Source organism: Lichenostomus cassidix, chromosome 1 (genome assembly GCF_008360975.1).
Source record: "Lichenostomus cassidix isolate B80296 chromosome 1, HeHo_3.0, whole genome shotgun sequence".
In the NCBI taxonomy this organism is placed as follows: Eukaryota; Metazoa; Chordata; class Aves; order Passeriformes; family Meliphagidae; genus Lichenostomus; species Lichenostomus cassidix.
Window position 1 is genome coordinate 87507804 of NC_139479.1, and position 27544 is coordinate 87535347.

The following is a 27544-nucleotide window of genomic DNA, read 5'->3' on the forward strand; positions in this document are numbered from 1 at the left end:
AAGACCTCAATTCTTCCAAGAGCAACAGGCACACAGGGCAGGAGGCTACAAGCAGACATACCTGATGTCCCCCTGAATCACACTGGAAAGAAAACATTGCAATGGAGCGAGGCTGCTCCGCTAGGTTGATCCCTCTGCAGTTTGAAAAAACGTGAAATGATTTTATGTTGTTTATGTTGTTCTAATCCAGGCTGCAGCCAAATGGGGCAAGTCCAGCCCTCCCACGCTCGGCCACTCCCTGCTGCATCTCCCTGCTGCCTTTTTCACTAAGGACAATGTGCTGGATTACACACTCGGCCACAAAACAAGGCAGGCACAGGCACTGGGGGCAGGAGTAAATTAGCACTGACCCTACTGGAGACAAGGGCCTCAGTGGCATTTACAGCACTTGCTGAACAGCACTAGATCCATGCTGAGGGACACATTTCCTAGTATTCTTCAAACAGCACATCTGAAAATGCTTGCCCTTGCAAAGTGCTTCATAGCTCTTACTAAAAAAAAAGTCTCCCTGATATCAAATCCTAGGGTCTTCACACTAGGGCTCTGCACAAACCTTTTTGCAGAACATGTTACATACTGGACCTCACAAAGCAGCACCGCAGGTGTCATGCGGAGAGCACCGCTGTAGCTGCCTCTGCACCAGCGAGCAGCACTGCTGAGCTCACGGCCATTCATAAAACACGGGCATTTTCAACACACGCTTTATTCACGAGCAGACACACAAGTGGGCACGAAGCATCCCATTCTTTCCAGGTCGGCGTCTCCCTTGTTCAAGTGCCCCATTCCCAGGGCTGACAGGACGTGCACCTCGGAAGGAGAGCAGCACCAGGAGAGCTCGGCGGGCTCAGGAGGCAGCAACTCCGCCGGTGCCCACCCCGTGCGGCGGCAGCGTCATGGGCGGCAGGAACATGGCCTTGAGCTTGCCCGACATGCTGGCGATCTCCGGGTCCTGCGACTCGTAGGACTTGATGAGCCGGGCGAACTTCAGGACTCCTGCAAGGAAAGGGGGGTGGGCAGGAAGCCCCGCTGCCCCGGCGGGCTCGGAGCATCCCGCCCGGCGGAGGAACAACCCACCTTCGCCGTCGCTGCTGAAGCCGTAGGCCTTGATCACGTCCTGCTGGATCTGGGTGGCCACGGGCAGGAGGAACTGCAGCATCTTCCCCATGTCGTTGCAGGCGTTGTCCCGAGCCTCCTCCATGCGCTGCGCGTTCTCGGGCGCCCCGAACGCCTTGATCACCTCCGCCAGCACGGCTGCAGGACACAGGCGCTCAGCCTCGACACCCGGCTACGCGACACGGGCACCGCGCCGCCGGCCCGCCCGGGAGACAGACGGAGCCTCCGGCACTCACCCTTAGCCTGCTCCGCGCTCAGCGCCGGCGGCACCGGGGGCTGCGAGGAGGCCGCCATGGGGCGCGGCGGGCCGGCCGCGGCTGCGGCGCCGCACGGACGATCGGCCGCTCCTTCCCGGCCCGCCCCGGCCGCGCCTGCGCCTGCCCGCCCTCGTCTGCCATTGCACCGCCGTGTGGGAGCGGCTTCCCGCGAGCGCGGGAAACCTGCTGGACAAATTCTAAAAGAGCTGAAATCACTGCCGGCCATTGCGCCCGCGCGAGAGCCGCATCCGGGCCGACTCACCCCAAGGTGAGGGCGAGGACTGGGCCGTCTCAGGCCGCCTCCCCCGCGGCTCCCCAGCCCGCTGCCGCCGCCCAGCCCGCCCCGCACCGACACCGGCGGCCGCTGCCGCCGCCGAACGGGCCCCGCCGCGCCGCCCGGGCCCTATGCAAATCAACAGCTTCTCATTGGCCCGCGCCGCGCACGCCCCTCCCCGCGGGGGCGGGGCCACTGCCCGCAGCCGCTCCGCGCCGTTCCCCAGGCGGTGCCCATTCCCAGCCCCGACCACTTCTCACCGGGAATGTTTCCGCCCTGCTTCCCCACCTGGCACCAGGGAAAAGAAATGAACACACCGGAGTCCCGTTTCTGGAAGGGTTTTTTTGTCTTTTTTTTTTCCTTTTTTAAGAGCTTCATATATATATTTATATATATAAATTATTAGAATGTGTGTCGGGGCTCGGGAGTGCGTGGGGAACGTCGTTTGGGTGGTTGGTTTTTTTTTCTTTTCCATAGCTGGGTTGTTGGTTGGTTTTCCTTTTAATGGTTAAGTAAATATATATATATATGGGGGACCAATCGAGAGATACAACTGTGAAATCAGAACACGCACGCGGGGGCAAGGGAGTCACAAGTTGCTACATAAAACTGCCACGTCTAATAGGATGTGCATGAGTTAAAGTACATCAATTAGGATGGGTGAGGGGAAAGGGGCAGCCACCATCTTACAGACAGTCCCAGGACGCAGTGTCACCGCTTAGCCACACTCAGCTCTCCCCACGGGGCTCAGAGGGGTCACGGTGGTGATGGCAGTCTCCAAAACAGTCTCCTGGTGCTTTGCACCTCGTGGCCATGCCCGTTCCCATCAGCCAGGGAAAGCACAGCCACCGTCCTGCAAACAGTCCTGCGGTGCTTTGCACCCTGATGGCTGGGACCAGACCCTCTGCAGGCAGGAGAGGCCACTCAGGAAGGGGCCTGGAACACTTTGCATCTGAAGGGATGTTGGAGAATGGGAAGCTGCTCTGGCTAATGTGAAAGAGTTCCACGTTGCTTTTCTGTATCACTAAGCAGTATCTTACACCTAAAAGGGGGTGGGGTGTTGAGGAGGCATCTTGAAAAAAGGCTCTTTTGGGTTTGCAGTTATTTCTTGGCTGCACCTCCTCATTGCAGAAGCAGAAAAGGCAGGAGCATCCTGTACATGAAGTCCTGCAATGCTCTGCATTTTTTATTCAATGCAACTGTTCCCCCAAAACAAAGGATGGAGCTGCTGCCACCCTGAATTCAAGTCAATCTTTGTCTTTCTGAGCTCTGTGCAATGCTGATTCTTTTCTTCAGAGCTCAGCTGAAATCACGTACCGATCGCTTCAGGTCCATTAGTGGTGTTTCAGTCCCTCCCCATTTTCTCTCCTCTACTTTCTGTTCCCAGGATGCCATCCCATACTTTCTGTTATCCACTCTTGTACTCTACTGCATGGTGGGATCAGGATGTGTCACTTTGCAGCTTCCCCTCCCCCAGGATTTGGTTGATTGATTGCTCCTCTTGAGAGAAAGACATGATGATGTCACACTGACAGTAGAAGTCCATTTAAAGTGGTTTGTCACTTTCCTTCTTCAGGTGGCTAGAATAGAAAAGAGGAACAAGGTGACAGTGAAAGGGAAGAAGACAATTTATTCTACCTCCCTGCCTTTGTTCATCTAGGCCCACACAAAACTGCTGGCTTGGAAGTTTTGCAAATCTTTGAAGTAGGAGATGCTATTGAGAAGGTGCAACATTGCACCTCCTTCCCAATGTGCCTCCCCATGCGCTTGTGAATGCCTCATCCTGGCAAAACCACAGAACCCCTGTAAATGTTTTGTATTTTGGCAGGGGTATTGGTTAGTCATAACTACACTGGCATGTGTGAAACACACAAATTATCTCCCTCCTCAGAGGGGAGGAGCTGAAACTTCCCATGGAATTAGCCACTGAATAGCCACTTGCCAAGAATGGCCTTCCTGGTGGCCAGCCCACAGCTGTACCCCTTGGCAAAGCATCCCTGCTCCCCATGTCAGCTTGGGCAGTCACCCGCTCCACGGGCAATGCTTCCCTGTCCCCACTGCCTGTGCCAGCCACCCCAGGACCGGGCCTGGAGGTGTTCTTGGGAGGAGAGAGCAGCTCCACACACCTGTAATAGTCCTCCTGTGTCGGGAGCGGCACGCCGTGCAGGGGGTGGTGGGCGTGGAGCCACTGCTGCTGCTCCAGAGCCAGGCGCTGCAGCTCAGCCGACTGCGCGTGCATGGCCTGCAGCTGGTGCGCCGCCGACATGGGTGCGGACAGGGAGCCCGGCAGGTCCCTGTAGGGTGCGGCTGCAGCCACAGGAGACACAGAGAAGAGACAAGTTAATGCTCCACCCGAGGCCCCACAGCTCAGTCAAGACCCTGCTGCACTCCCATTCCCACCCCTGCCCACGCGCAGGACCTGCTCATCCTGACAGCGTGGGCCTGTCCTACGCCGTGCCAGAGCTCTGTTTGACAGATCTCAGTTTGGTCCTCTGACCCCTTGGAACTCTGCAGATGCTCTTTGCAGACCAGCAGTTCCTGTGAACTTCCTTACCAAAGAGCTGGTGGCGCAGCACTTCATTCTCATGTAGAGGGTGAGGCAGGAGAGGGTTGGGGATGGTTCCGGCTGGGTATGGTATCCGGGTCAGGTGTGATCCCGAGGCGAGGGGGTCGATTAGAGGGTGAACAGAGGCTGAAGCTGGGAAGAAAAGATATCACTAGGTAATTTTTCCATGCCTTGTAGCAGGTAACACAGAGAAAGGCACAAAGCCTCACAAAACAGACACGGAGAGTGAGGGTTGCAGTGTATCAGGGATGGAACGATTTCACAGCTAAACAACACAGTGTCATCATCTCCTTCTGAGTGTTACTCCTTTTGCCTGCATGGAACTCCATGTGAACCAATCTGGCAGAGCTCTGTCCCTACACTCCTCAGGAAGAAGTACTGCTCCTTAAAAGTCAGTTCTGCAAGGACCTGCTGTGCAATCAGGTCTGCACCCCTGTGACTGACACTAGATTCCACTGACCGCTCACAGCACCCGAGCAGGGGTAACACTTTTTTTCTGATAGCACTGTAACTTGGGCTTTGCTTCCCTGAGATTTACATCCCTGAGTATTTTACTTTGCTTTCCTGTATGATGTGGAAACGGGAGGGAGCACCACTCAATTCTGAAAAACAGCAGCCTCCAGCTCCTTATGATTAGTCCACCTCCTTTCCCATCCCATCCCACTATCTGTAGCAAGAGCCACAGAAGCAAACCTGAGAGCAAACATTTCACTAATCCTAACAACATTGCCAGAACTGTTCTAGCAGGGCTTCCACTCCCTTTGCAGACCCCAGTCTAAGGAATGCAGTTCAGAGCAGCAACACCCAGGTTGTCAGTGGGACTCCAGCGCTTGTACTGCTGTCCCAGAGATCCAGAACAAAAGGAATTCTGCAAACAATTCTGCTGGCCACTATTCAGCAATGTCAGTGCCTTTGGTGGGATGGGAGCGAGGGCACGGAAGAATGACCACAATGTTGGGCTCTTCTGACTGAAAATCTATGGCTTCAAAGTTTAGTCTCGGCAGCTTTTAGGGTTCCCCAGGGCCAGAGGGAGGGAGCGCAAGGAAGGCACAGTAGGACTGAAAGCAGGGCTTTGTGCAGGGCACCATCACCACGCAGCCCTTACCTGCGTGTATGGCATCCTGCTGGTGCAGATGGAGGTGGGAGTGGATGTGGGAATGCTGATGATGATGAGGAGTCACATTGAGCATCTGCAGCCGGGCCAGAGGGTCATTGCTGAGAGCAGCCACCCGCTCGGCGTGCTGGCGTTCAGCCGCCAAGCGCTCGGCGTAGGACATGTCAGGACGAAGGGTCGGGCCGGCTGCCAGCGCCAGCCTCTCCCGCTCCAAGTGGCCCAGCCCTGGGTGGAAGGGAAAAGCGGGATGAAGGCCGGGGGCTGTCTGCAGACTCAGCCCGCCGTGGCGTGGGAACGGATCCATGGCAGCAGCTGGCACGGCATGGAGCTGCTCCAACTCGGCTGGTTTGACTTCAAAGCCGGGCTTGAGACGTTCGCGCAGGTCCCGGTCCCTCAGGTCTCGTTCGCGGGCCTCCCGCTCCCTCAGCTCCCGCTCCCGCGTGGCTGGATCGCTGCTGTAGATGGCTGGCACGTTGTACCCCAGCAGGCCCGGGTCGACAGCGCCCAGGGGCACGTAGAAAGGGTGGTTGCGGTTGCTGGGGGACATGACGTGGGGCCGGGCGTATTCGCTAAGGGTGCGCAGAGCCGGGGTGTCAGGGCCCAGGTATGGGGGAACAGTCGCTACGGCACTGCCCTGCTCGAAGGAGGGGCGGTGAGGAACCGGCCCAAGGGATGAGCACTCGACCGGCCGGCCCTCCTGGGCCATCTTCTGCAAAAGAGCAGAGAGACCGGCTTCAGGGTCCCAGCAGGGAGCGGCCAAGGGGGCCCTCGAGCATCCACCCCGGCTGCGCTGTGGCAGTGGGACTCCCAGACCTACCACACTCCTCTCCAGCTCCCGTTCCTTCTCCCGCTCCCGCTCCTTCTCCCGCTCCCGTTCCCGTTCACGCTCCTTCTCTTCGCGTGCCTTCTGCTCAGCTTCTCGACGCACTTTCTCCACCAAGTCTGCCCTTTTCTTGGCCAGCTTGGAGCCATCAAGGGGCACAAAGTACAGGTCCGTGCGGGAGCAGGAGTTGAAGCCACGGTCCAGGTGTTTGTTGAATCTGTGGATGAGAGGTGAAGCCTATCAGTGTTGACAGGGCTGGCAAGCAGAGATGGGGACAGGGACAGCTACTGTGAGAAAGCCACCATGGGAATGTGACCATTATAAAAAAGGCAAAAGGGCATAGCTGCGTCTCAAGTTGGGGGTCACTTCCTCTTCCCTGCCCCATAGGTCTGTCCTCACCCTGGAGACAAACCAGCCTCCCCTCACCTGGCTGACTGGCTGGCATGGCTTGGCACATCCACCACCTTGGGGGGCGGCGAGGGGCTGCGAGCAGGTGGCACTGGGCTCTCCGGGGGCTCATACTCCTCCGACGGCTCCTGCTTGATCTGTGCAGCGCTGAGGGGGAGCGCGGGTGGCGGCGGGGCTGGGGCAGCCATGCTCCCTGGCAAGGGTGGTGGGGCAGAGGGGGCGGGTGAGGGGGCTTTGTAGCCCCCCGCCACAGGGGAGGAGGCCACCCGGTAGCCAGGAGGGGTGGCCGCCCGGAAAGGGGCAGCTGAGGAAGTGGGGGGCGAGCCCGGCTTGTAGGGTGCAGGGGGCTGGAAGGTGGGGACAGGGGAGGCCGCCCGCTTCCCATATGGGGCCACAGCTGAGGGGGGTACCGGGGGCGACACCGTCTTGTAGGGGGCTGCAGAGGGGGAGGCCATGGTGGCGATGACGGTGGACAGGGTGGTGGCAGCGGAGGTGACCGGAGGGCCAGCCCCATGAGCAGGGGAGGGGGGTGGCGGCGGGGGGAAGGTGTAGGTGGCAGGACTCTGCCCCGGTGGGTGAGTGCACATGCTGGGGTAGCTTCCTTGCGAAGAGGCAGCAGAGGAGGAAGAGGAAGAGGAAGAAGAAGAGGAGGAGGAGGAGGAGGAGGAAGAGGAGGAGGAGGAGGCAGAGGAGGAAGAGGGGGCGGCTGCAGCAGTGGCTGAGGGAGCCTGGCTGTAGGCGGCCTGGCTATGCGGAGGGTAGAGGCGCAGCCCATAGCTGGGATGGGAAGGGTGATGGCTGTTGGACTCCAGGCCGTGGGGATAGCCGCCAGGGGGTTGGGGAGGAGCTGTGGCTGCCGGGGAGACACCCCCGCTGCTCCCGTGGCCATGGTGGTGCTGCTGGGGCGGCTGCTGGTGATGGGGGGACTGGCCAGGGAAAGGAGCAGCGGGGTGGGAGCCGGCATTGCCCAGGGGGCGGCTGTAAGGCGGTGGCCCCTGGCTCCAGACAGGCTGAGAGGGCAGGGAGGGCTGGGTGTACTTGGGGGGCTGGCTGGAGACAGAGAGGCCGCTGGGTGGGGGGAAGGAGTGCCCATAGGAAGCACTGTAGCTGGGCAGGGGCTGGCCCGGGGAGGGCTGGGGGTACTGGGCAGAGGAGCTGGAGGGCGGCAGCGGTGGTGGGGCATAGGGGTAGCGGGAGGGGGCCAGGGCCGGTGCCTTGTCCTGCCCCATGCTGTGGGGTGAGGGCAGGTGGCCGCTCAGGGCCTGCCCCACCATCCCCGGGGAGCTGGAGGAGGCCACCACGTTGTTGAGGGGGCGCAGGGCCGGCGGCGGAGGCAGGTTGGAGGAGACGTGGGGGAAGGAAGGGGCCGAGGCTGGTGGGGCAGCTGGAGGGTTGGCTGGGGGCGTCTTTTGAGGGGGGAGCCCTCCTCCTACCGATGCCAGCGAGATTGGGGTGGTGGGTGGTGGATTGTGCTTGGCGCTGAGGGTCTGCTCACGAGGCCCTGCTGCTGGGAGCCCCCCCACTCCACTGGCAATTTTGGCCCCAACCTGGACCACATTGGCCGTAGGATAAAGGGGAGTATGGGAGGAAGAGGAGGAGGAAGAGGATGAGGAGGAGGAAGGGGGAGCAGAAGAGGCAGCAACAGCAGATGAGGAGGAGGAAGAGGAGGAGGAGGAGGAAGAAGAGGAGGCAGGTGTTTGTGGGGCTTGAGCCTGGAAAATGCGGGAGGCCTGGCCCTCCAGCTGGGAGTGGTAACCTCCTGCTGGGGGTCCCTGGGGGTGCACCTCGCCCGGGAGCCCAAAGCTGGGCTCTGGTGGACGGGCCAGGCTGTCGGGAGGGGGAGCTACTGGCGGGCTCTGGGGGAAGAGTGGAGGGTGGTGGTAGGGATGAGATGGCCCCTGGGACAGCACAGAAGAGGAGTCGGAGTCATTCTCCACGCTCCCAGGGCTGTAGACACTGGGTGAGGTGCTCCTGTTATCCTGGTCAATGTCCCGTGGGTCACTGCTCATCTCATCGTTGAAGCTGTGGCCATCAAGGCTGTCAACATCGGATGGGGATGGAGGACAGGGCAACTCCTGAAGCAGGAAGGAGGAAGAAAGAGGCATTAGGAGGCTTACCAGACCACACATGAGGTATTTCAAATTCCCAGAGAATTTGCTTTCTGACCTTTCTCAGCCAACCCCAACGATACCTTAACAATTTCTAGTTTTCACTCTCCATGTATCTGTAATTTGGTGTAGTTCTGTGCTTCTTACAAAAGGCTAAAAACCCCTGATCCCAGCCACGTTAGCCAAAACAATTGCCTCTGAATAGAAATCCAAGGACATTTGTTGTCCTAGAGGCTGAAAATATGTAAACAGTGAGTTGTGGGGGGAGCAGGCCTGGGTGTGATTGGAGAATTAGGGGCCAGTATGCTAATACTACAGAACTTATAAAAGGTGAAGAGCTCGTGACCCATTTTTGGGTGTAGCCCAAGGGGGCTTTGCTTGCCTGAATGTATCTTGAAGGCCTAAATAAATTTGTCTGCTTTTTATTCTCCTAACTTTGTCTAGTCCTCTGTTTCAGGTAGCTTGTTTTAGGCATGACCAACACTAGAAAACCCCACAGAAAGAAGGAGACACTGTCTGGCAAAGTGTAAGTAACACCAATCCTCCTGCCTCCTTTCCAGTGCTCTCTCGTCCTTCATGAGCATTCCACAGGAAGGAGAACGCTCCATGAGCGTTCAGGAAGGAGGCAATGATGGGTATCTTGTGTAAAGAGGCAGCGAGGGAGGGCAGAGAGCTGTAACACAGAGGGTCGAGAGGGAAGAGGTACAAGAACCCTTGCACCACCATCACCAGTGACGGGCTACTGGCCAGGGAATGGTATCACCAGTGGCATGGAGCAGCACACACCACAGTGCTCCCAGCACAGACCCTAGATCCAGGATCATTCTCCTTGCCCCTGCACAGCTCTCCCTGGTCAAGGAGACCAGCTCCCCTCCAGACCCCTCCCACTGCTGCAATCCTTACCTCCTGGAGTTCCCTCTGTGCTTACCAGTCCCTGCTCTTCCCTTGTCGCCTCAGACAATGTGCATTAGTGATTAAGCAGTCATCATGGCTAAGGGTAATTAACAATTGCTACTCTAGCAAGGGAGGCTAAGCTGAAAAAATGTCACTGTTGAGCTGAACAGACTGTCCATGTGGAGAAACTACAAAAGTGTAACCAAGGTGGTTTAATTACAATGACCTCTTACCATGAGCAAATATCCCTATGTTTGCAGGCCTTTAAGGCCAGTTCCCTGAACAGGCTAATAGGGAATGGGGAAGCATATGAGCTGAGTCTTCTTCCAACCACCCAACCACCAATCCAGCCTGGTGCTGTCGGTGCCTCGGAAAAGCCCTGCCACGACTCTGTGCGTGCATGAGCAGGTTTTGTGTGACTGTCACCTGGAACCCACCAAGACATATTTGACACTGCACTGGGGGATCAGAAGAGGCTGACTCCAACCCACCCTGCAGCTGTGCATGGAGTCAGGCTCTTGCCACTAAGCCGGGAAAGGCAGGGCACATCCCCAGCTCCAAGAGCACAGCAGCCCCCTGAACACAAACACAAAAGAGACAGAGAGCCTCCATCTGCTCAGTCATCACTCCTGGTGGCATTTTTGCAGCCAGGCAGATGCCATTTAGGTTGGAAGAGCTGCAGTGCAAAACCCAAGGTGTTGAGGCTCCCAAGCAGCAGGAACATCAAACTGGGCAGGCATGAGCAGTGCAGGTAGGGAACTGGAGACTCCTTTGCTCTGGACTTGAGACATGCCAGCAATCACAGCAGGGAGAACTCACCTCAGTTTTGGGTTTTTTGGGAGCATTGGTGTCTTCCCCTTCACTCTCTGAGATCTCTTCTGTTCGGCCCTGCTTGCTGCTCTTGGGGGTGCAGGATTCCTCCAACCGGCCTTTCTGCAAGGGACACAAGGAGAACAGGGAGGTGGAGAGTCACAGGAAGTTTTCCAACCTGACAGGCCTTCACAGACTGCAGCAGGTGAGACACAGCCACCATGGCACGTGTGTTGATGACACTAGCAGAGCAACATGGAGCCAAGATATGGCAAAAATTAGCACCCAAAGGGTCTGGAGAGACTGGACACCAGTTCTTAGGAAAGTGCAAGAGGGTGAGGATAAGAGCAAAGAGGGATCCTGCCCATTTCAGGGAGCTAACCCAGCATGGGTTCCTTGGTGGATCTCTTCTGGCCTGTGTCCCTGGATCCTCAAATGGACCCTACCCAGTCTGGGCAGTCCTTGGCCTCCCCACACTTGTGTTCTAGCTGATATTACCTTTGTTGCCTGTCGGGATTTCTCAGCCTTGCCATCACTGCTGGAGGTGCTGACGCCACCAGGGGAAGCTCGACCCCGTGACCTGAGCTCCTCTCGGGGCCCTGGAGTCTCTTTCTTCCGTCCACTCCGCATTGACATCTAAGACAGGGATCACTGTGTCAGTCTTGCTTTCCACCTCCCACCACTCCTGCCCTGTCCCCAGCCTCCCAAAGGCCCTGAACCCCTTGCACTCCACTGTGCCAAATTCATGCCCACTAGCTTTGCACAGAGCCTCAGCCACAACCCACAGCTCCAGCCCGGCTCTCATGTCCCACCTCCCTCTCCCACCTCACGTACTGAGTCCTTGTTCTGTCGTGTCTTCATTCTTTTGGGTGTGGGACCCCCATTCTCCTTGGCCCGGTTTGATGAAAACATAAATTTTTATGACTCCACAACCCCCTTTGGCTGTTTCTGAGGAGATGGAGATGTGCAGTTCTTCAGGAAGGGGGGCTTACACCAGCCACACAGTGAGATCCCACTGAATCCTGAAAGGCAGACAAGCAAATGAAGAGGGGAGAAAGACTGAGTGGACTACAGAACATCTTTTTGTGGTTTGCTATAGAAATATGACAAGATTATTGTTTCCTTATTTAGATACTCAAGGATGTTTACCAAGAATACAATAAACTCTCCCATCAGTGTGGGAAAAGATTTGCCCACTGCCATATCTGATTTTCAGTTTCTAGGAGTGATAAGTGCACAATGCCAGGTATTCATTTTTAATGGCTTCAAACTGAAAGAGGGCAGGTTTAAATTGGACATATGGAAGGAATTCTTTACTCTGAGGATGATGAGGCACTGGAACAGGCTGCCCAGAGAAGCTGTGGATGCCCCAACCCTGGCAGTGTTCAAGGCCAGGCTGGATGGGGTTTTGAACAACTTGGTCTTGTGGAAAATGTCCCTATCCATGGCAGGGGTGTTGGCAGTAGATGATCTTTAAGGTTCCTTCCAATCCAAACCATTCTGTCATTATTTAATTCTATGATTCAGGGCCCAATAAAGCTGCTTTGAAGAATGCAAGGAGGAATGGTTACCAGGATGTTAACTGTCTTCTGAAATAATTTCTGTTTTTTCATTTCCTTGGGAGAAAATAACAGGAAAGTGTTTTAAAATGTTCCCAATTGCAACTTTTCTGACTCTGTAAGTTCCTCTTTGCACCTATCAGTGCAAAAAGTTACACCACCCTGACCTGACCGTGTGCTGTCACTCGCTTGCCCTGTGTCATGAGCCCCAGTGGCCCTTGGTGAAGGGCACTGCACAGCCCTGTTCTCTCCAGAGCACATCCACATGCACTCATGCACCACCATCTTATGCAGAAAACGTGACAAGTCTTCCCTGGGCTGTCCAATGCCCAAGGTACACAAAGAGGTGCAGGAAAACACATTTAGCTTTGCTTTTGCATGACACAGACATCATCAGCTGTTTAGCCTGGAGTGCCTGCCAGGGTCTCCTTCTCCTCCACATACTGGATGTTTCGCAGTGCATCAGACCGAGTCATGCCCAGGGATGCAGAGGACATCCTTACACTTTGCAGCAGTGGGAAGATTTCTGAGATCCCCCTGGAACAATTTAAAGCTTTGTGCCATGTCCAAAAGCACTGTAGATATGTAACACCCTGTTATATCACACAGTTCCTATTCTCGAGTATGAAAGCACCGTGATTGTGTTAGCCTGGGAACTGGAGAAAATTATTCAGAAGTTAGTTTGCTTGAATCCAGCAAGCTGAAGATCTCTTGCACTGCTCTGCACTGCACAGACATAACCAAAACCACTTTATCCTTCCCAAGCCTTTCATTTGAGTTGCTATACTCAGCCTCTGGAATAGACAATCTGAAAGGCAAGGGTATGTATCCTGTGGAAGAGGCATCAAGAGGAGAAAGCCACATCTACTGTCTTTTATTCTCTCATCTGGAAGCACAGACAAATTTTGTGAATAAGATGATTTGGGACTCCTGAAGACCATCCTAGACTGGGAAAGAACAGCTTCCAGCCAAGTAACGCAGAAGCAATCTGGATGAAATCCATTCTTCTGAGAAGGGAGCTGAAACTAGGGATCAGAACGAAAGCACCCAACAGGAGAACTCTCAGACCTCTTGTGCAGAGCTGCTGCTGGATTGTGTGGCCCCAGGGTCACTGCTTTCCACTGCCTTCATCTGACCATGAAAAGAGAGTAATGACACTGGCCTGTCTCTCCTGGGGCTCCACATCTTCCCTGACCAACGCCGAGAGAAACCCATCCGGAAGGTACTTAGGAAGAGCAGGGGATTGTTTGTTTTAATTCCATTAATATTTCATTTGACCCTCATCACAAAAGCCCCAGGGGACTCATCCAGCATTAATTCCCACACACATCAATTCATTAACTGAGACCTCTTCTTTAATAGAAAAATAGCTGACGATGGTTTATAACTGACCTAATGGAGGCAGAGCCCACTCCCAATGCCCACCCGCTGACTTGTTTTACAGCCTCATATTTCTGTCACACTTTGGCCTTTGGTTGCAAATTCAGCCAGTTACACTGATGCTAGTCTAGATAAGCATCCAGAATCAACACTTCTTACATGAAACCAATATTGTAGTAAGCAAGGTGATCCTAATTTAACTCAACTTTGACTCATGCCATGGTGGTAACCTGCAAGTATTAGCTCAGCTCTGAAGGCACAGCAGCAGAAATGGCATACCACCAATGTCACTGCTCCCTGCATTCCACAGGGAGTTCACCCACACCTCCCACACCAAAGAAGCCAGAATGATAATGCAGCACACAGCTCTCACTTCAGCTTTCTGGCAACCCCATAATGACAGTTACCATCTTCTTCCCAGAGAAGTCAGTCAGGGAAATAATATGCAGCCAACCACAGGCTGAAACTTCTCTTTTTAAAAGGGATACCCCCTCAGTACTTATTGCAACCACTGAATATGCAGTAACAAACAAAGCCAGAAACAAATAGGGATGTTTCAGGAGACATAATCAACCACTGACTGAGGCAGAAGTTTCTGTCACTTAGACAGTGAACACTTTTCTAAAAATTTTAAGAGAATTGACACACACATTATTAGGCTCAGTATAGCAACTGTTACGGCCAGATGAGAGGATGACAACACTGCCTTCTAATTTTAACATCTATGAAATAAAAGCTTGCAACGTGAGCCTTGACAATTAGCAAAGTTACATCTAACCCTCCACATCACTGAAGATCCCTGTAAATGTCTCTGAAGGGCTCTTAGGGCTCTGTGGTTTTGGTTAGGAGGTGAGACGTGACAAGGCTGCTGTGGAAGGTTTAACCTTTCCCTGGCCCTGTGAAGCCCTTTACAGGTTCGATTGAGTTATGAGGCATTGCGAATTGCAATTTTCTGTTTGTGTTTCATACAACCCAGCTTGGTTTGGCTTGCTGCCCAAACCCCTCCATATTCTCCTGTAAGCCCTGGTGCAGCCTCCTGCGAGCAACACACACTCAACAGGCATCCTGCACGTGGGATTCAAAATGGATCCCACTCCTCCTCCTCCCCAGCTCCAAGTAATTCTCCTTGCCAAAGCTGGACTGTCCTGCACCAGCAGCCAGAACCTTATGAGGTCCAGCTCATCTTCCATTCAAGGACACAGATAAGTTCTCTCATGCCCAAGCTGTCATGTTGAGCAATTCTCCCAGGTAACTAAACTGGAAAAAAGTCCATCTCAAATGAGAAGCACTCAGATTTTACCTCTCTTAGAAAGCAGGCTGAATGCTTGTCCCTGGCTCAGGATAGCATTTACACATTAGGCTGTGGGTTGAGGAAATAAACTTTCCTAGATGGCGACAGAAGCAGACCGAAATGGGAACCAAGTCTCTGGGATGGTGTCTGGGTGCTTGGCCAGGGCTGTAAATGACAAACGAGTCATGTGCCCAAAGCATTGCACATGCTGGGGCTGCACACAGGGGTACACCCAGCACGTGTCCTGACAGTAGGGAGCCCACTTCCACTGAGACCAGGAACATGGGGAGATGCTGCCAAAGCCACAGAGAGTTGTGACACTTTGGCTGGTGCTCGATGGCAGAGCAAGCCCCAGGATGGGCAGCCCAAGTCCAAGGCTCCAGTCTGCTTGAGAAGGTTAAACACCAGCTAAGGTCCAGCTAGCCCTCACTGGGGTCAGTGCCAGGATGAGAGAGAGCTGAAGACTCTCAGAATCTGTGTAATTTAAGAAAAATGCTACCATATTCCTCTGCCAGGCTGGGGCCTGTTTAGTTTGTTTACTATAGACAAACCCATCATCCACTGGATGCTAGTCCATGTGAATTTGGAGTAAGGAGCCAGTGGAATGCCTGTTTTAGCCTAAGTACAGATGTTCTGAAGTGCAAACCTCTTGTTTTCTTCAGTTGGGAACTATTTAAAGTACACAGGGACTACTCTTTAAGTAATTTTTTTGAAATATAGGAATCACATCCAAAATCCTTCATGAAATCAAAAGCATTTGGTTTGCAAAGGCAGGGACTCAGAAATCAAATGCAAGAGTTAAACTCAGTCTGGTTCTCTGCAAATCAATAGCTCTGCATTCCCATCCTGGTTTTTCTCTTCCCACTTCTACAAAGGGATGAATTAGCACTGGAGGGAGGAACCAGGGTGGCAAAATGAGCACAGCTGCTTTCTAACACATTGCAGATGCTGGAAAGTGTCCTGAAAATAAGCTGGGATGATAAGCAAAGGATCCCTCTTGACAGGTGAAGATCACTAAGAAGGAAGTAGCCACCAGAGCAAGATAGATAGACAGATAGATAGACAGACAGACAGACAGACAGATATGACACATACATATACATGTCATGTATGTGGCATTTATATATATGACTGCCCAGTGAATGATGGTCCCAAATATTTTTAATTCCTGTCTCAATCTCCCTCATTTTGTAAAATGAAGGTAAAATTTCCAGTAATGTAATCAGTTTTAACAACTATGTAACATCTGGAAAACACTAAGTTTTGTCCCAAATACTGCAATCAGAAAACCTGAAGTACAGCATTTCCTAAAGGCTCATTACCTGATTTCATGCTTGAATCCTGGCATTCTACTATAAGACATGGTGGAGAACGGGAGGGAACGAAGGGAAAGGGCACTGCATTCAGTGTTGCACAGCAATGAACAAACAGGTCAGGGTTCGGGCTGCCTGTCACAGTCTTTTGATACACACCTGCAGCATGACACTACTGTAAAAGGGAAAATTACTCTGTGAGCAAAGGGATTAGGATGCCAAAATGGTTGAATACCAAGATGGCAAACATTTGTGGCTAATATTATCTTGGGTGTGAATATTGCCATGACTAGCAAATCTTTTATATTCAGTAAATCTTGTTAAGAATAAATATATGAGGGTATACAAATGAAAGGTAGTTTTCAAAAAACGGCATTTTTCTGTCTCCTACAAAATAACTACAATGCTGGGTGGATGCAGGGGCTGTGAACTGAGGCTGGAAAGTGGATTAATCAAGGAATAAGACTCCTGCAGGTCACTCCCATGCAGGTCACTGCACACAGAGACCCCAGGACTGGAGCACACACCTCTCAGTCCTCTGCTGAGCCCTCCACAGTGCCTGGGACAGGCACATCCAACCACCAGCAGTTGTTGAGCATGGCTGGGAAGGGCTGAGACCTGCCCTGCTAGGGAGGTTTGGAAGCACAGTGTCATGTGGCAAACTCAGACAGAAATGCCTGCAACTGAAGTGAACACTGTGACTACTTCTCAGAGGTCAAAATATAAATCCAATAAGAACACAGTGACAGCTGTCAAATTTTGGTATTTTCTATAAAGACCCTGATTTCAAATTGGCAGTGTCCTGGAAATTCACTGGATTCTTCTATCTTCAAAATATGGCATAGAATGGGTCACTATGAGATGTGTTAAAATAAATTTAAACAATAAATGTAAATGCATGCTTTCAGAAACTTCACTCTGCACCAGAGAGCAAATTACACACGCTTTTAATATACAAGCTGAATGGACTCTGCTAATTTAGATCTATGTATGGAAGATATGTATGATATGTAGACATGTATGTAAAAGCAGATTCACGATCCCATTGTAAGAGGTGTGGTTTGAGACCACCTGAGGAAACTGAACATGCACAAATCCATGAGACCCAATGAGATGCATGCCAGGGTCTGGAGGGAGTTGGCTGACATAGTTGCCAAACCACTCTTCATGACATTTGATAATTGGATGGATGGCCCCATCCACAGAGTTACAGTCAGCAGTTCAATGTCAAAATGGAAACCTTGAACCAGTGGTGTCCCACAAGGATCTGGGACCAATACTATTTAGTATCTTCATCAATGACACAGATGGTGGGACTGAGTGCACCCTCTGCAAGTTTGGAGATGACACCAAGTTGAGTGGTTGATAGGCTGGAGAGGAGGGGATGCCATCCAGAGGGACCTTGACAGGATTGAGGAGTGGAACCACATGAAACTGATGAAATTCAACAAGGTGAAGTGCAGGTCCTGCACATGGGTCAGGGCAATCACCACAATCAGTATAGGCTGGGGAATGAAGAGGCTGAAAGCAGCCCTGTGGCAAGGATCCTGGGGACAGTGGTGGACAAAAAACTGGGAATGATCTGACAATATGCATTTGCAGCCCAAAATGCCAAACATGTCCGGCACCAAAAGCAGCATTGGCAGAAGGATGAGGGAGCAGTCCTATGAAGAGAGGCTGAGGGAACTGAGGGTGCTCAGCCTGGAGAAAAGGAGGCTCAGGTGGGACCTTATCACTCTCTACAACTGCCTGAAAGGAGGTTGCAGCCAGTGGGGATCAGTCTCTTCTCCCAGGCAACAAGTAATGGGAGGAGAGGAAATGGCCTTAAGTTGTGCCAGGGGAGGTCCAGCTTGGACCAGGTTGGGTATCAAGAATAATTTCTTAATTGAAAGGGTGGTTAAGCACTGGATTGGGCTGCCCAGGGAAGTTGTAGAGCTGCCATCCTGCAAAGTGTTCAAGAAATGACCTGACACAGCACTCAGTGCTATGGTTTAGTTGACAAAGTGGTGTTCAGTCAAAGGTTGAACTTGATGATCTTGGAAGTCTTCTCCAACTTCAATGAGCCTGTGATTCTGAGATTCTAGTTATATAAAGGTGGCTTATATGAAAGGTGGAGACACAGTTTTTACCAGGGCCTGCAGTGACAGGACAAGGGGCAATGGTTTTAAACTGAAAGAGGGCAGGTTTAAATTAGACATAAGGAAGAAATTCTTTACTATGAGCATAGTGAGACACAGGAACAGGTTTCCCTAGAGAAGCTGTGGCTGCCCCATCCCTGGAAGTGTTCTAGGCCAACCTGGATAGGACCAGGAGTAACCTGCTCTAGTGGAAGGTGTCCCTGCCCATGGCAGGGGAATTGGAACTGGATGATGTTTAAGGCCCCTTCCAATCCACACCAGTCTATCACTGTATAAAATATCCTAAAATTATTCTAAAATAACACCTCCCGTGCCAAAAAGAGACTCATCCTGAGGCAACGACTTCAATCCTTTTCTTACATGTACTCGTGGAAAAATTCACTTGGCTACCTAGGTGCTCCTTCTCTGCAGTAAAATAACATAAAAATTAAAATGCTCACGCTTCAGGAAAGGGTGCCAAATAAGAATACTAAAAATAAATGTGCAGAGCGCAGGCAGTCTTAGGAGATAAAGCCAGTTTACATTTTATTAAGCCTGTATTAATGTTTTGTTTTCTTAATTTTGCACAGCCATGAGGAGCAAGAATATTATTTTGAATATGAAAGCTCTAATTCTGGAACCTCCATTCAAGTAAAAACGTCTCTGAGAAAAAAAAATTCTGATGAGCAGAGTGAAATAAAAACAGAGCTAAAGGAAGGTAATAAATAATAAAAACATTCATGCATTTAACAATAGCTTAATTTACAGCATAGAAGAAGATATTAATTTTTGCAAAAGCAACTGAAAAAAAAGTTTGATTCACTAAATGAAGGTTAGATGTACTAAAGAAGGTTATGTTAATCGTAAAACAATTCCTGAGGGCACAGTAAAATGACTGTTAAGTATGTAACAGATTTACTTAAAAATCCCAGAAGAATCATTCTATCTCCCCAGAGGAGGGCTTCCAGATCTCTCGGAGATACAGGCTGGCAGAGCCCAGCAGTGGATCACAAAACAAAGCACACTGGGCTCTCTTCTGCCAGTGGGATGGAGGCCTATGGATGCATGATTCAGAGAAAGGACACATCACACTCCTCACACTCATTATTTTACTAAGTGCAGCATCTTCTGTATTTGCAACACCTGAGAACACCTTACGTACCTGGGGAGCTGTTAGGGACCAGGGGTCTACTGTAATACTTCACACCCTTCTTTTGATACAGATGTCCCTTTGCTAAGAATACAAATTATTCCAAGACATCACAGGATTACATCACAGGATGGTTGCCCAGAGACTCAAAGGAGGATGTCAGCTGGAAAGGACATAAGTACTTTGACCTGACCAGTTCAATTCAAGAGTGATATCCTTTGGATACAAGAGGCAGATCCATGAAAATGCACTCTGGCATCCAGCAGCCATCAAGGAAGTAGACTGCATGCTAGAATTTCCTGAGGAGAACGTCATTATGCCCCCTCACAAACCTGTGGCTTTCCCATATCTTGATATGCGTGTGCAATTTAGTGGCTTCCACAGGAACTAGAAGGGGCAATGAAGAGGCATGACTGAGTGGGTTAGACATCTCTGTCCAGAGAAAAGGTTATTGAAGTGAGGATGTGACTGGGGACTGTAAAACCATGCACAAAAAATAGAGGTTGGGTACGAAATATTTTTTTACTGTCTCTTCCAGCACAAAAACTGATGACCATCAAACAACACTACAAAGAAACATGTTCAAAACCAACTGAAAAGAAAAAGTAGCTCTTGAAACAGGTGGCTGCAGAATTTCCAATCAAAGGACACTATGGGTGCTAGAAGGTTCTATGCATTTGATGGGAGACTGGAGAGTTTCATTCAAGAGAGAGCTGGCACTTTCTGGATAGCTAGAAACCACATCTGGCTATGGCAGGTCCTCCACTGAAAACAGCTGGAAGCTGTAGGAGTATCAGAGGAAAATGGCACAGGATTAGATTAGATTAGATTAGATTAGACTAGATTAGATTAGAAAATAACAGTATTAGATTAATGGTTGGACTCAATGATCCTGGAGGTTGCTTCCAAACTAAATGATCCTATGATTTTGAACCACTGACACAAAGGACACCCTTTAGATTAGTTTCTTGGGCTTCATGACTGACACCAACGACAACACGAGAGCCATGTGTGCCAAGGGCAAGCATCTGAACAGGATGAAGATGGACAGACACATCCAGAACGAATGAGTGAACAGGGAGATGGGCACAGGAACAATTGTACAGCAGACCTGAGACACTGGTAAACTTTGAATCACTCCTGGGCTTGGGATCCCACAGCTTTTCCTTGGTCTACAGGACTGGCTAAGTGGGATGATCCTGCCCTTACCCCTGGGGCTGAAGGAATGAAAACCCAACAGGGTGTCCTGGAAGATTTGCCTTGGAAGAGATTGCTGGAGGTCTCCACTCAAATGCCCTGTTCATAGTAAACTGTCAGTACCTCAGAGAACTGAGCATCTCCAGCCTCCCTGGGAGCCTGTGCCAGTGCTGAACCACCCCTGGGAGGAAGGAGAGCTTTTGTCTTACATACTTCACCAAATTCATGGTGATCTCAGTCCTTGTGATTTTATGAAATCAGAAAACAGAGGTTTATGGCTAAATTAAGGTCTTCCTGGTCATGACACAGTGAAGGATTGGAATTTACAAGTATTCAAAATTCTCCCCGATCCCAAGCAATCCATGCAGAAGTGCTACCATCCATAGATATATATAACCTGCCTTCCCAACCACAACAGGCCTTTGCCTCTCAAGTAAGCACCCACACAAGAGCACAGAAACTGAGCCTAAACTAGGCTCAGGCTGCACTGTGAGGAGAAAAGGCACCAGAGCAAGTGAAACCACTGCCTGAGATATTTTTCATGCCCTGGGCTATCTCTGCAAAGCAGAATCTGCCAACCTGTGGGATAAAGCTTGGTGCACAGCTATGGCACAATGATGACCTGTCCCAGCAAAAAGATGTCACACATGGATACCCACTGTCACAAAGCAAGGCCCCACCAGTGAGAGGCAATGGCAGCCTAACCTGGAATGTCACTGGTAGCTGGGGAAGGCACCGACTGAACAAAGTTTTCTGAAACCAAGTTTGCAGGTGAGGCAAGTGAGATGGTAAAATGACAGAAGAGAAACTGGCACGGACCAGTTGGTGTTAGTGCTGCAACGGGGTCGAGCAGAAAGACAAGCGTCTTCACTATCCAGGATTTTTGCATCAAGAAGGGAAGAATGCAGAATGCTTTTAAGCATGAAAATCCAAGGATACACGTAAGACCAGAAAAGATCTTGTAATTAGTGGCTGGAACATGAGTTCTCAGCAGAAGACTTCTAAGAGGGCTTTTCCTGAATGAGTGAAATCCAGAGGTGAACAGAGAAAGGAATACTGTTCAGGAGCAGGAAAAGAGAGGTGATTTTTATGATTATACATAGGATTGGTGGGGCTATTATGGGAGTAGTGCATGCCATTTTTACCTGTGTACTCCAGAAAGGATGCTGAAAAATTGAGAAACCTGATAAAGTCCTCCCCCTTATAGCCTTAAACTGCATATGTATAGCTTACCGGAGAAAATATTAAAAGGAGACTTGAAGATGGGCTATGAGCACTACAAAGGGAGAAGATTTCTGACAGCTCTTTAACCTACACAACAAAGACCCCCAGACCCAAAGGATCTAGCTAAAGCTAGACAAATCCAACACAGCAATAGCGCAAAATTTGAAAAGTGGGAGAAAACAATCGCTTGAAAAACTTGCATAGGAACCTAGCACATCACCAAAAATCTTTCAAGGGTTTTATTTTACTGTAAAATAGATACTCTTAATATTTTCTGCACAGACCAGCCAGCGGATCAGAACAAGTTTCTCAACATTGAACTCATTAGCAGTCACAGACATTGGCCAAAAGGTGACGGGATCTAACTCTGGGTAAAAATGGACTTTGAAAGGAATGGGTCTAGCAATGTATGAGGAAAGCCTGATGGATAACCATGACTGGATAAACCATTCTTCATGGAGGGTGGGCCCTCTTTATGTGTCTGGCAAAGTCTGAATAATTCTGAGGTAAATCACTTCATCTGTTGCACTGCCTGAAAGAAAAAAATCAGCAGTATATCCAAAATACTGTGCTATAGATACACTTTATATCCAATACACTCTGCTATATATATCAATATAAAATTTAATAACTATATAACATTATATTTTATATAAGATATATTCTATTATACAAACTATCACATATATTGTGATATACACACACACATAAATATATATACACACACACAGTAAATCCAATTCACTGTCCAAACAGATGAAGGTTGCTCAAATGCAACCTTCACTTAAGTGATCTATAGCACAGAGAGACCTTGTGGAAGAAACAGGCTATCACCAAGTGCATTGTACAGCAGGGAAGTACAAGACTAAAATTTTCCAGCTAAACTATCTGTGATGAAGAATGTCACCAGGGCAGGAGACATGAAGTAAGATTGAGAGCAACCAGCTCCCCTCCTTCAGCAAAACCCAGACAGACCATCATTGGCTGAAATTGCTTGGAGAAGATATTGCAGTTAGCCTTTGGTTTGTAGGTGAAAATACTGCCACAACAATCAATCAAACATTGATATTTTTACAGGAGGAGACAACAACAAATCAGTGTTTGCTGCCACAACACAGAGAAAACAGTCAAAAACTTCTGCAGGAGGATTATCAGAGCTGGAAGCAAGGCAAGGCTTCTGAAGGGATCACTTCCTCACAAAGTTGACTTCTGTTAAACTTACAACATGGCCAAATCCTCATCCCCAAACATTCAAAGCCCAAACAACTAATCAGACTAACATAGGGAGGTGAAGCTCAAGCCACACGAACTGGAAACATCCCCTTCTGTCTCATCATTCTCCATTCACACCTCACAGAAACATGGGCTGTGGGCCCACGATTGCCCAACACGCGAATGGAAGGACAGAAATATTCTCCAGTGCTCATCTCAACGTGACACAAAGAGCAGTGGGACATGTACCTGGCCAGCCTGGCAACACATGCCTTGGGCACTGCTCCAGCCTCAGTAAATCAGGGAAGGCACTGAGAGGGAGCATCTCATGTTCATGTTAAATCATCCACTGTGACCAGGCTCCAGCAGGGATCACAGGAATTAATTCTGCAGAAATACATGTCCTAGGTGTGCTCACTTGGTTAAGAGCATGACTTTTTCAGAGATGCTTCCACTTTTGAACACAGCTGGAACTTGTGCTGCCTTCTCCTTTAGCCTTTACGAAGTTTGTAGAGCATTGCTCTTCTGTACTTCACTAGACATAGTCTTCAAGAAGTACAGATGGAAGAGATGAAGTGATAAACACAAGAAATGTATTTCACACTTCCAAAGTATCTCCTAATGGAGGAAGAATGAGACCAGAAAATCCAATGAAGGCAAGAAAATAGTTTATTTGTCCAAAAGAGAATGGGAGAAATCAATGAACTGGGGAAGATAAAGTCTGACAGAAAACCAGGTTCACAGAAGAAAAGGCATTACACAAGGAGGGATAATTTAAGGTGGGTAAACATTCAGGTAGGTATTTAAGGAGGGGCACAGCTGAACATGTGCACAGCCCAATTCCAAAGATTGCATTTACAAACACATTACACCCCAGATCTGGTAAATAAATAAACCTTGCCTACACAGCTCTGTATTCCACATGGACTACTCCTCTCAATATCATCTCCATCCCCAAGAAAAACAGTGATGAACATAAGAGGGCTCCAGGACAAACTGAGAAGGCGTACAAGGAGTGATAGGGGCTGAACTTTGGGAAAAGAAAAACCTGCCTGATGCAGTTCAGCCACAAATAAAACAAGGATGGAATATTTCAGTGGGAAGGGACCTACAATGATCATCTAGTCTGACTGGACTAGATGCTCCTCCTCCTCTTGAAGAACAATACAGATCAGGTTGCTTTTAGTACAGCAATCCCACGAAGCTATAGAATCATAGTTCCTTGCATGACCATTATCATTTTGGAATATAAGTACACCCACAAGAAACATCACAGTAATTCTTTGTGCAGGCAAACCTAAAGGTGAGAATGCAAAGAACATTTCAGAGGTATCCAAGGGGTACAAAACCCGGGGAAGGAGGTTAATGCATATGAAGAGAGGTAAAGGCAGGTCACTGCAGCAGGTTAAACCTGTTAATCTTGTTCATTAAGATTCACTGCACATTTAATTTTCAAATGTTTGGAGGGTTTTTATATTTTCCAGCAAAAACCAGGGTACTACAAGTTCACTCCTTGGCCATGCTTGAAAAGCTCCATCATGAACCGTAACTGGAAAAGCCTGGTTTGAAAGACCAGGTCATTCCCAAGACGTTGGGGAAATACACAAATGGTTGGTTGTGCCATCACCAGTAACAGACACAAAACAAAAGAAATTAACAACTTGGCTGACAAACAGGAAAAAAGAATGCAAATCATTCCAATGAACAATTTGATCATTCACATTTACACGTGTCCCATCCATGGGTAATGACCGTGGAGCTCCAGCCCCTTGGGAATGTGTGTGCAGCACAGCTGGGATGCACAACACCTTCGGGCTTAGAAGAAAGGAGAGTCCAGCTTTCAACGGAGACAACTGTGGGAACGAAGTCTAGTGGGAAGTCAAGGCTGAACTCTGCAGCTTTAGGCAGCAACACCTGAAGGGTGTGTAATCATGCCCCACCACTCAAGTGGACACAAAATGAATGGCAATTGCAACTTCTCCTCCTCCACTCTCCTGCTACACACCTTAAGGTAATGGCCCACTACTTTCTCCTCGCTTTTTTAAGGCTGGAAAGCATAGCGACTCGGAGGCAATCCACCCAACACAACCAGAGATAATGACAACAGATTTGGGTGCCGAGTTCTGTAAGGACATGCCGCTCCTGAAGAACCACAGCCCTGCAAAACAGACCCTGCAGACAAAAGCCTGCAAATTCTTACAGTAGCCATTCTGGCAAACGAGTAATCAGCTGCGGAACTCAAGGCAGCCACGGCACTGAGGCAAACGCAAGGAAAGACAAGCTGCCCGTCTGGGAAGCAACTTCGGGAACGTACAATAGCTATCAAGGCAGAACTCCACGGCAAGCAAAGGCGGCGTGCAAAGTAATGCCACGGTGACCAAATGGCTGCCACTTCAACAGCACAGCGGCCACTCGGCAAAATACAGCTGGCAATTCGCTGGGCAACAGCAGCCGAGCCGGCCACAGGCCAGCACAAGCCAGCAGGGCAGAACCGCCACTGGCCCCATGGCACAGCCAGAAGGGCAGTGTGGGAAACCCAGATGGCACTTCTTCAAAAACCCATAGCATATGAATAGCAAAAGGACAAGCAGCCGGACGCACCAAGGGATCTCGGCCGGTTCGGCGGGAGCGCAGCCGCCACCCTGGTGCCAGCCAGCCGTACGGGGTCTCGCCAGCGCCCCGGTCCCCAAGCGGCACCCTGGCGTGTCAGAGAGGGCAGCGGGAGGGGTGAATCCCACCCGTGCCCGCGGCAGACACGGCGGGGGAGCCGACACTCTTCTCGGTGCCCGATGTAAAACGTTACTCGCAGATTCTCCTGCCCGCTCCCCGGCCGCACCTGGGGAAGCGGGGACAATACGAGGCCGCCCCGAAAGGCAGGCAGGCAGGCAGGCAGGCAGGGCGGGAGCCGGTCCCTCTCCAGCATTGTGCCGCCTTCGTGCCCGCACGGCGCCGGGCCGCAAACTCGCAACTCCCGCCCGCCCGCGGCCCCCCCGGCCCCGCACGCCCCTGCCCCCGCCGAACTTCCCGCCGCAGGGAAGGGGGGCTCCGCGGGCGCTGACGTCACGCCGGGCGCGCGGCGGGGGGTGTCCCCGCCCCGGGACCCCCGCGGCGGGCGCGGAGCCCCCGCCGGACCCCCGCCCCCCGCTCCGGAGGGAAGGCGCTGCGCCGCCGGCCAGCGCAGCCGAGCCCCGGGCGGCCAGCGCCTCCCGGCGATGGCGGAGCGCCCCCAGCCGCGGCCGGGACCCCCGCCCCGCAGAGCCCCCCGTGCCCCGCGGCGCTGTCCCGGCTCCTTCCCGGCCCCTCGCCGCATCCGCGCCGGGGCAGGGACCGCCGGGGACCCTTCCCCAGCGCCGCGGGGGTTAATCGCACTCTCGCCCCTCCTGCCCCCCAACTTTGGTGTTTCCCCCCCGCGCCGCCTCGCTCCCCATCCCGACAGACGGACCGAAGGGCTAAAATCCACCCGCGAAAGAATTCAGCGAGTGGGCGACAATGACAAGCGGGGCGGGAGCGGCTGGGAGCGGGCGAGGGACTCACCGGCGGCTCCTGAGGGGAGGTCGAATGAAGGGAGGAATGGAGGCGGCGAGGAGCGGGGGGCAGGGATTTAAACGCTGCCCCCCCTTCTCTTTTTTTTTCCCCCCCTTTCCTCCCTCCTCCTTTTCCGCGCTCCCTCGTTTCCTCTCGCGGCTCCGGAATAACCGGTCGGCGGCAGGGACAGCGGCTCCGGGAGGGGGGTGCGGCGGGGAGCGGGCCCCCCCGCCCCGCGGCTCTGTCGCCCCCTCTCCCGCCGCGCTCAGGCGCCTCCGCCTGCGCCCCGCCGCCCTCCCATCGCTCCCACCGCTGCCCGCCTTAGCCACCTCCCATTTCCGAAGGGCCCAGAACGAGCCCCCTCCCCCGCCCCTCTGCTCCGCGCTCGCCGCCGCCCCTCCCCGCGAAACACCCCCCGCACACCGCACCCCCCAACCCACCCGTGGGCAGCGTGGGACGGGGGAGGAGGAGACGCGGCCGCGGGGCGAGCAACCAGCCCGGCCCCCGCCCGGCCGGGGCCGCGCCCCGCACCGCTGGGCCCCCGGCGCCGGCACAAAGGCCGGGCAAAGCGGGGGAGAGAGAGCCCGGAGGGGCGTTTTTGGCAGGACGGGCCCGGGGCCACCGAGAGCTGCGGGGGGGTGGCGGCCGGCCGGGGCTGCGGCGGGGCCTCCCGAGGGGCGGGGGCGGCGGCCGCCCGACGGGCGCTCAGCGGCGTGCGGCCGCGCGCGCATCCATCCCCCCAGCCCCACTTCCCATCCCCCGCCCGGTTGCCAGGCAACGGCACAAAGGGAGCGCGAGCCTCGTGCGGGGGCCGCTCCGCTCCGCTCCGCCCGCACCGGGCAGCGGAGCCCCCCCGGCACACGCACACACACGGCAAGGCCAGAGCAGCGGCGGCGTGCGGAGCCCCACCGGCTCGCACACATACGCGCCGCGGCAGCGGCGGGATGCGGGATCCGGCTGGCGCGGGCCTCGCCCGAGCGGCGCCACATCGCCCCCCCTTCCGCCTCCCGCGGCCGCACGGTGCGGGGGAGCGGCGGGGCTCAGCCATGGAAACGTGAAACATCCCCCCGCGGCTGTTCAGAAACGCGGCTGCCTCCCCTCGCTGGCCAAGTTCATGGCGTCGATGGCCATTTTGGAAAAGCTGCGGTGTGAGGAAAGGCTTTGGGAAGGAAGCGGGGAGCCCGCCGGCTCTGTCGCCCCGGCCAGCCC

General features: G+C 52.3%; 2 protein-coding genes and 1 non-coding gene across 5 annotated transcripts; all 3 read right to left on the bottom strand.

The window, feature by feature from the left end:
• Nucleotides 1-685: 685 nt before the first annotated feature.
• C1H12orf57 (chromosome 1 C12orf57 homolog) lies at nt 686-1623 on the bottom strand. Its single transcript, XM_085068643.1, has 3 exons — nt 1350-1623; nt 1075-1251; nt 686-993 (listed from the first exon to the last, which is right to left on the bottom strand). Exons 1-3 carry the CDS (start codon nt 1594-1596, stop codon nt 845-847), a joined length of 573 nt encoding a protein of 190 aa, XP_084924769.1. The 5' UTR covers nt 1597-1623; the 3' UTR covers nt 686-844.
• LOC146445163 (U7 small nuclear RNA) lies at nt 1528-1588 on the bottom strand. The gene has a single exon (XR_014855813.1). It is a non-coding gene; the product is annotated as a U7 small nuclear RNA (small nuclear RNA).
• Nucleotides 1624-1971: 348 nt separating the features above from the next.
• Nucleotides 1972-26980, bottom strand: ATN1 (atrophin 1). 3 transcript variants are annotated; one of them, XM_085068412.1, is made up of 10 exons: nt 26776-26980; nt 11193-11389; nt 10866-11003; nt 10377-10490; nt 6574-8630; nt 6142-6364; nt 5316-6033; nt 4199-4342; nt 3771-3951; nt 1972-3224 (listed from the first exon to the last, which is right to left on the bottom strand). In XM_085068412.1, exons 2-10 carry the CDS (start codon nt 11277-11279, stop codon nt 3191-3193), a joined length of 3696 nt encoding a protein of 1231 aa, XP_084924538.1. In that variant the 5' UTR covers nt 11280-11389; nt 26776-26980; the 3' UTR covers nt 1972-3190. The 3 variants fall into 3 exon arrangements, with proteins under 3 accessions (XP_084924538.1, XP_084924530.1, XP_084924549.1); XM_085068404.1 differs by lacking the exon at nt 26776-26980 and adding an exon at nt 26345-26672; XM_085068423.1 differs by lacking the exon at nt 26776-26980 and adding an exon at nt 26345-26671 and having other exon boundaries at nt 11202-11389.
• Nucleotides 26981-27544: the final 564 nt, after the last annotated feature.

What these genes read in the sequence shown, in the direction of transcription:
- C1H12orf57 (XM_085068643.1), bottom strand. Translation starts at nt 1,596, where the DNA reads ATGGCCGGCAGTGATTTCAGCTCTTTTAGAATTTGTCCAGCAGGTTTC. An exon ending in GAGCGCGGAGCAGGCTAAGG is followed by an intron (nt 1,252 to 1,349) that starts GTGAGTGCCGGA and finishes TGTGTCCTGCAG; the next exon opens with CCGTGCTGGCGGAGGTGATC. An exon ending in CTTCAGCAGCGACGGCGAAG is followed by an intron (nt 994 to 1,074) that starts GTGGGTTGTTCC and finishes CTTTCCTTGCAG; the next exon opens with GAGTCCTGAAGTTCGCCCGG.
- ATN1 (XM_085068412.1), bottom strand. Translation starts at nt 11,279, where the DNA reads ATGTTTTCATCAAACCGGGCCAAGGAGAATGGGGGTCCCACACCCAAA. An exon ending in ACAAGGACTCAGTACGTGAG is followed by an intron (nt 11,004 to 11,192) that starts GTGGGAGAGGGA and finishes TCCCTGTCTTAG; the next exon opens with ATGTCAATGCGGAGTGGACG. An exon ending in GCTGCGCCACCAGCTCTTTG is followed by an intron (nt 3,952 to 4,198) that starts GTAAGGAAGTTC and finishes CTGTGGCTGCAG; the next exon opens with CCGCACCCTACAGGGACCTG.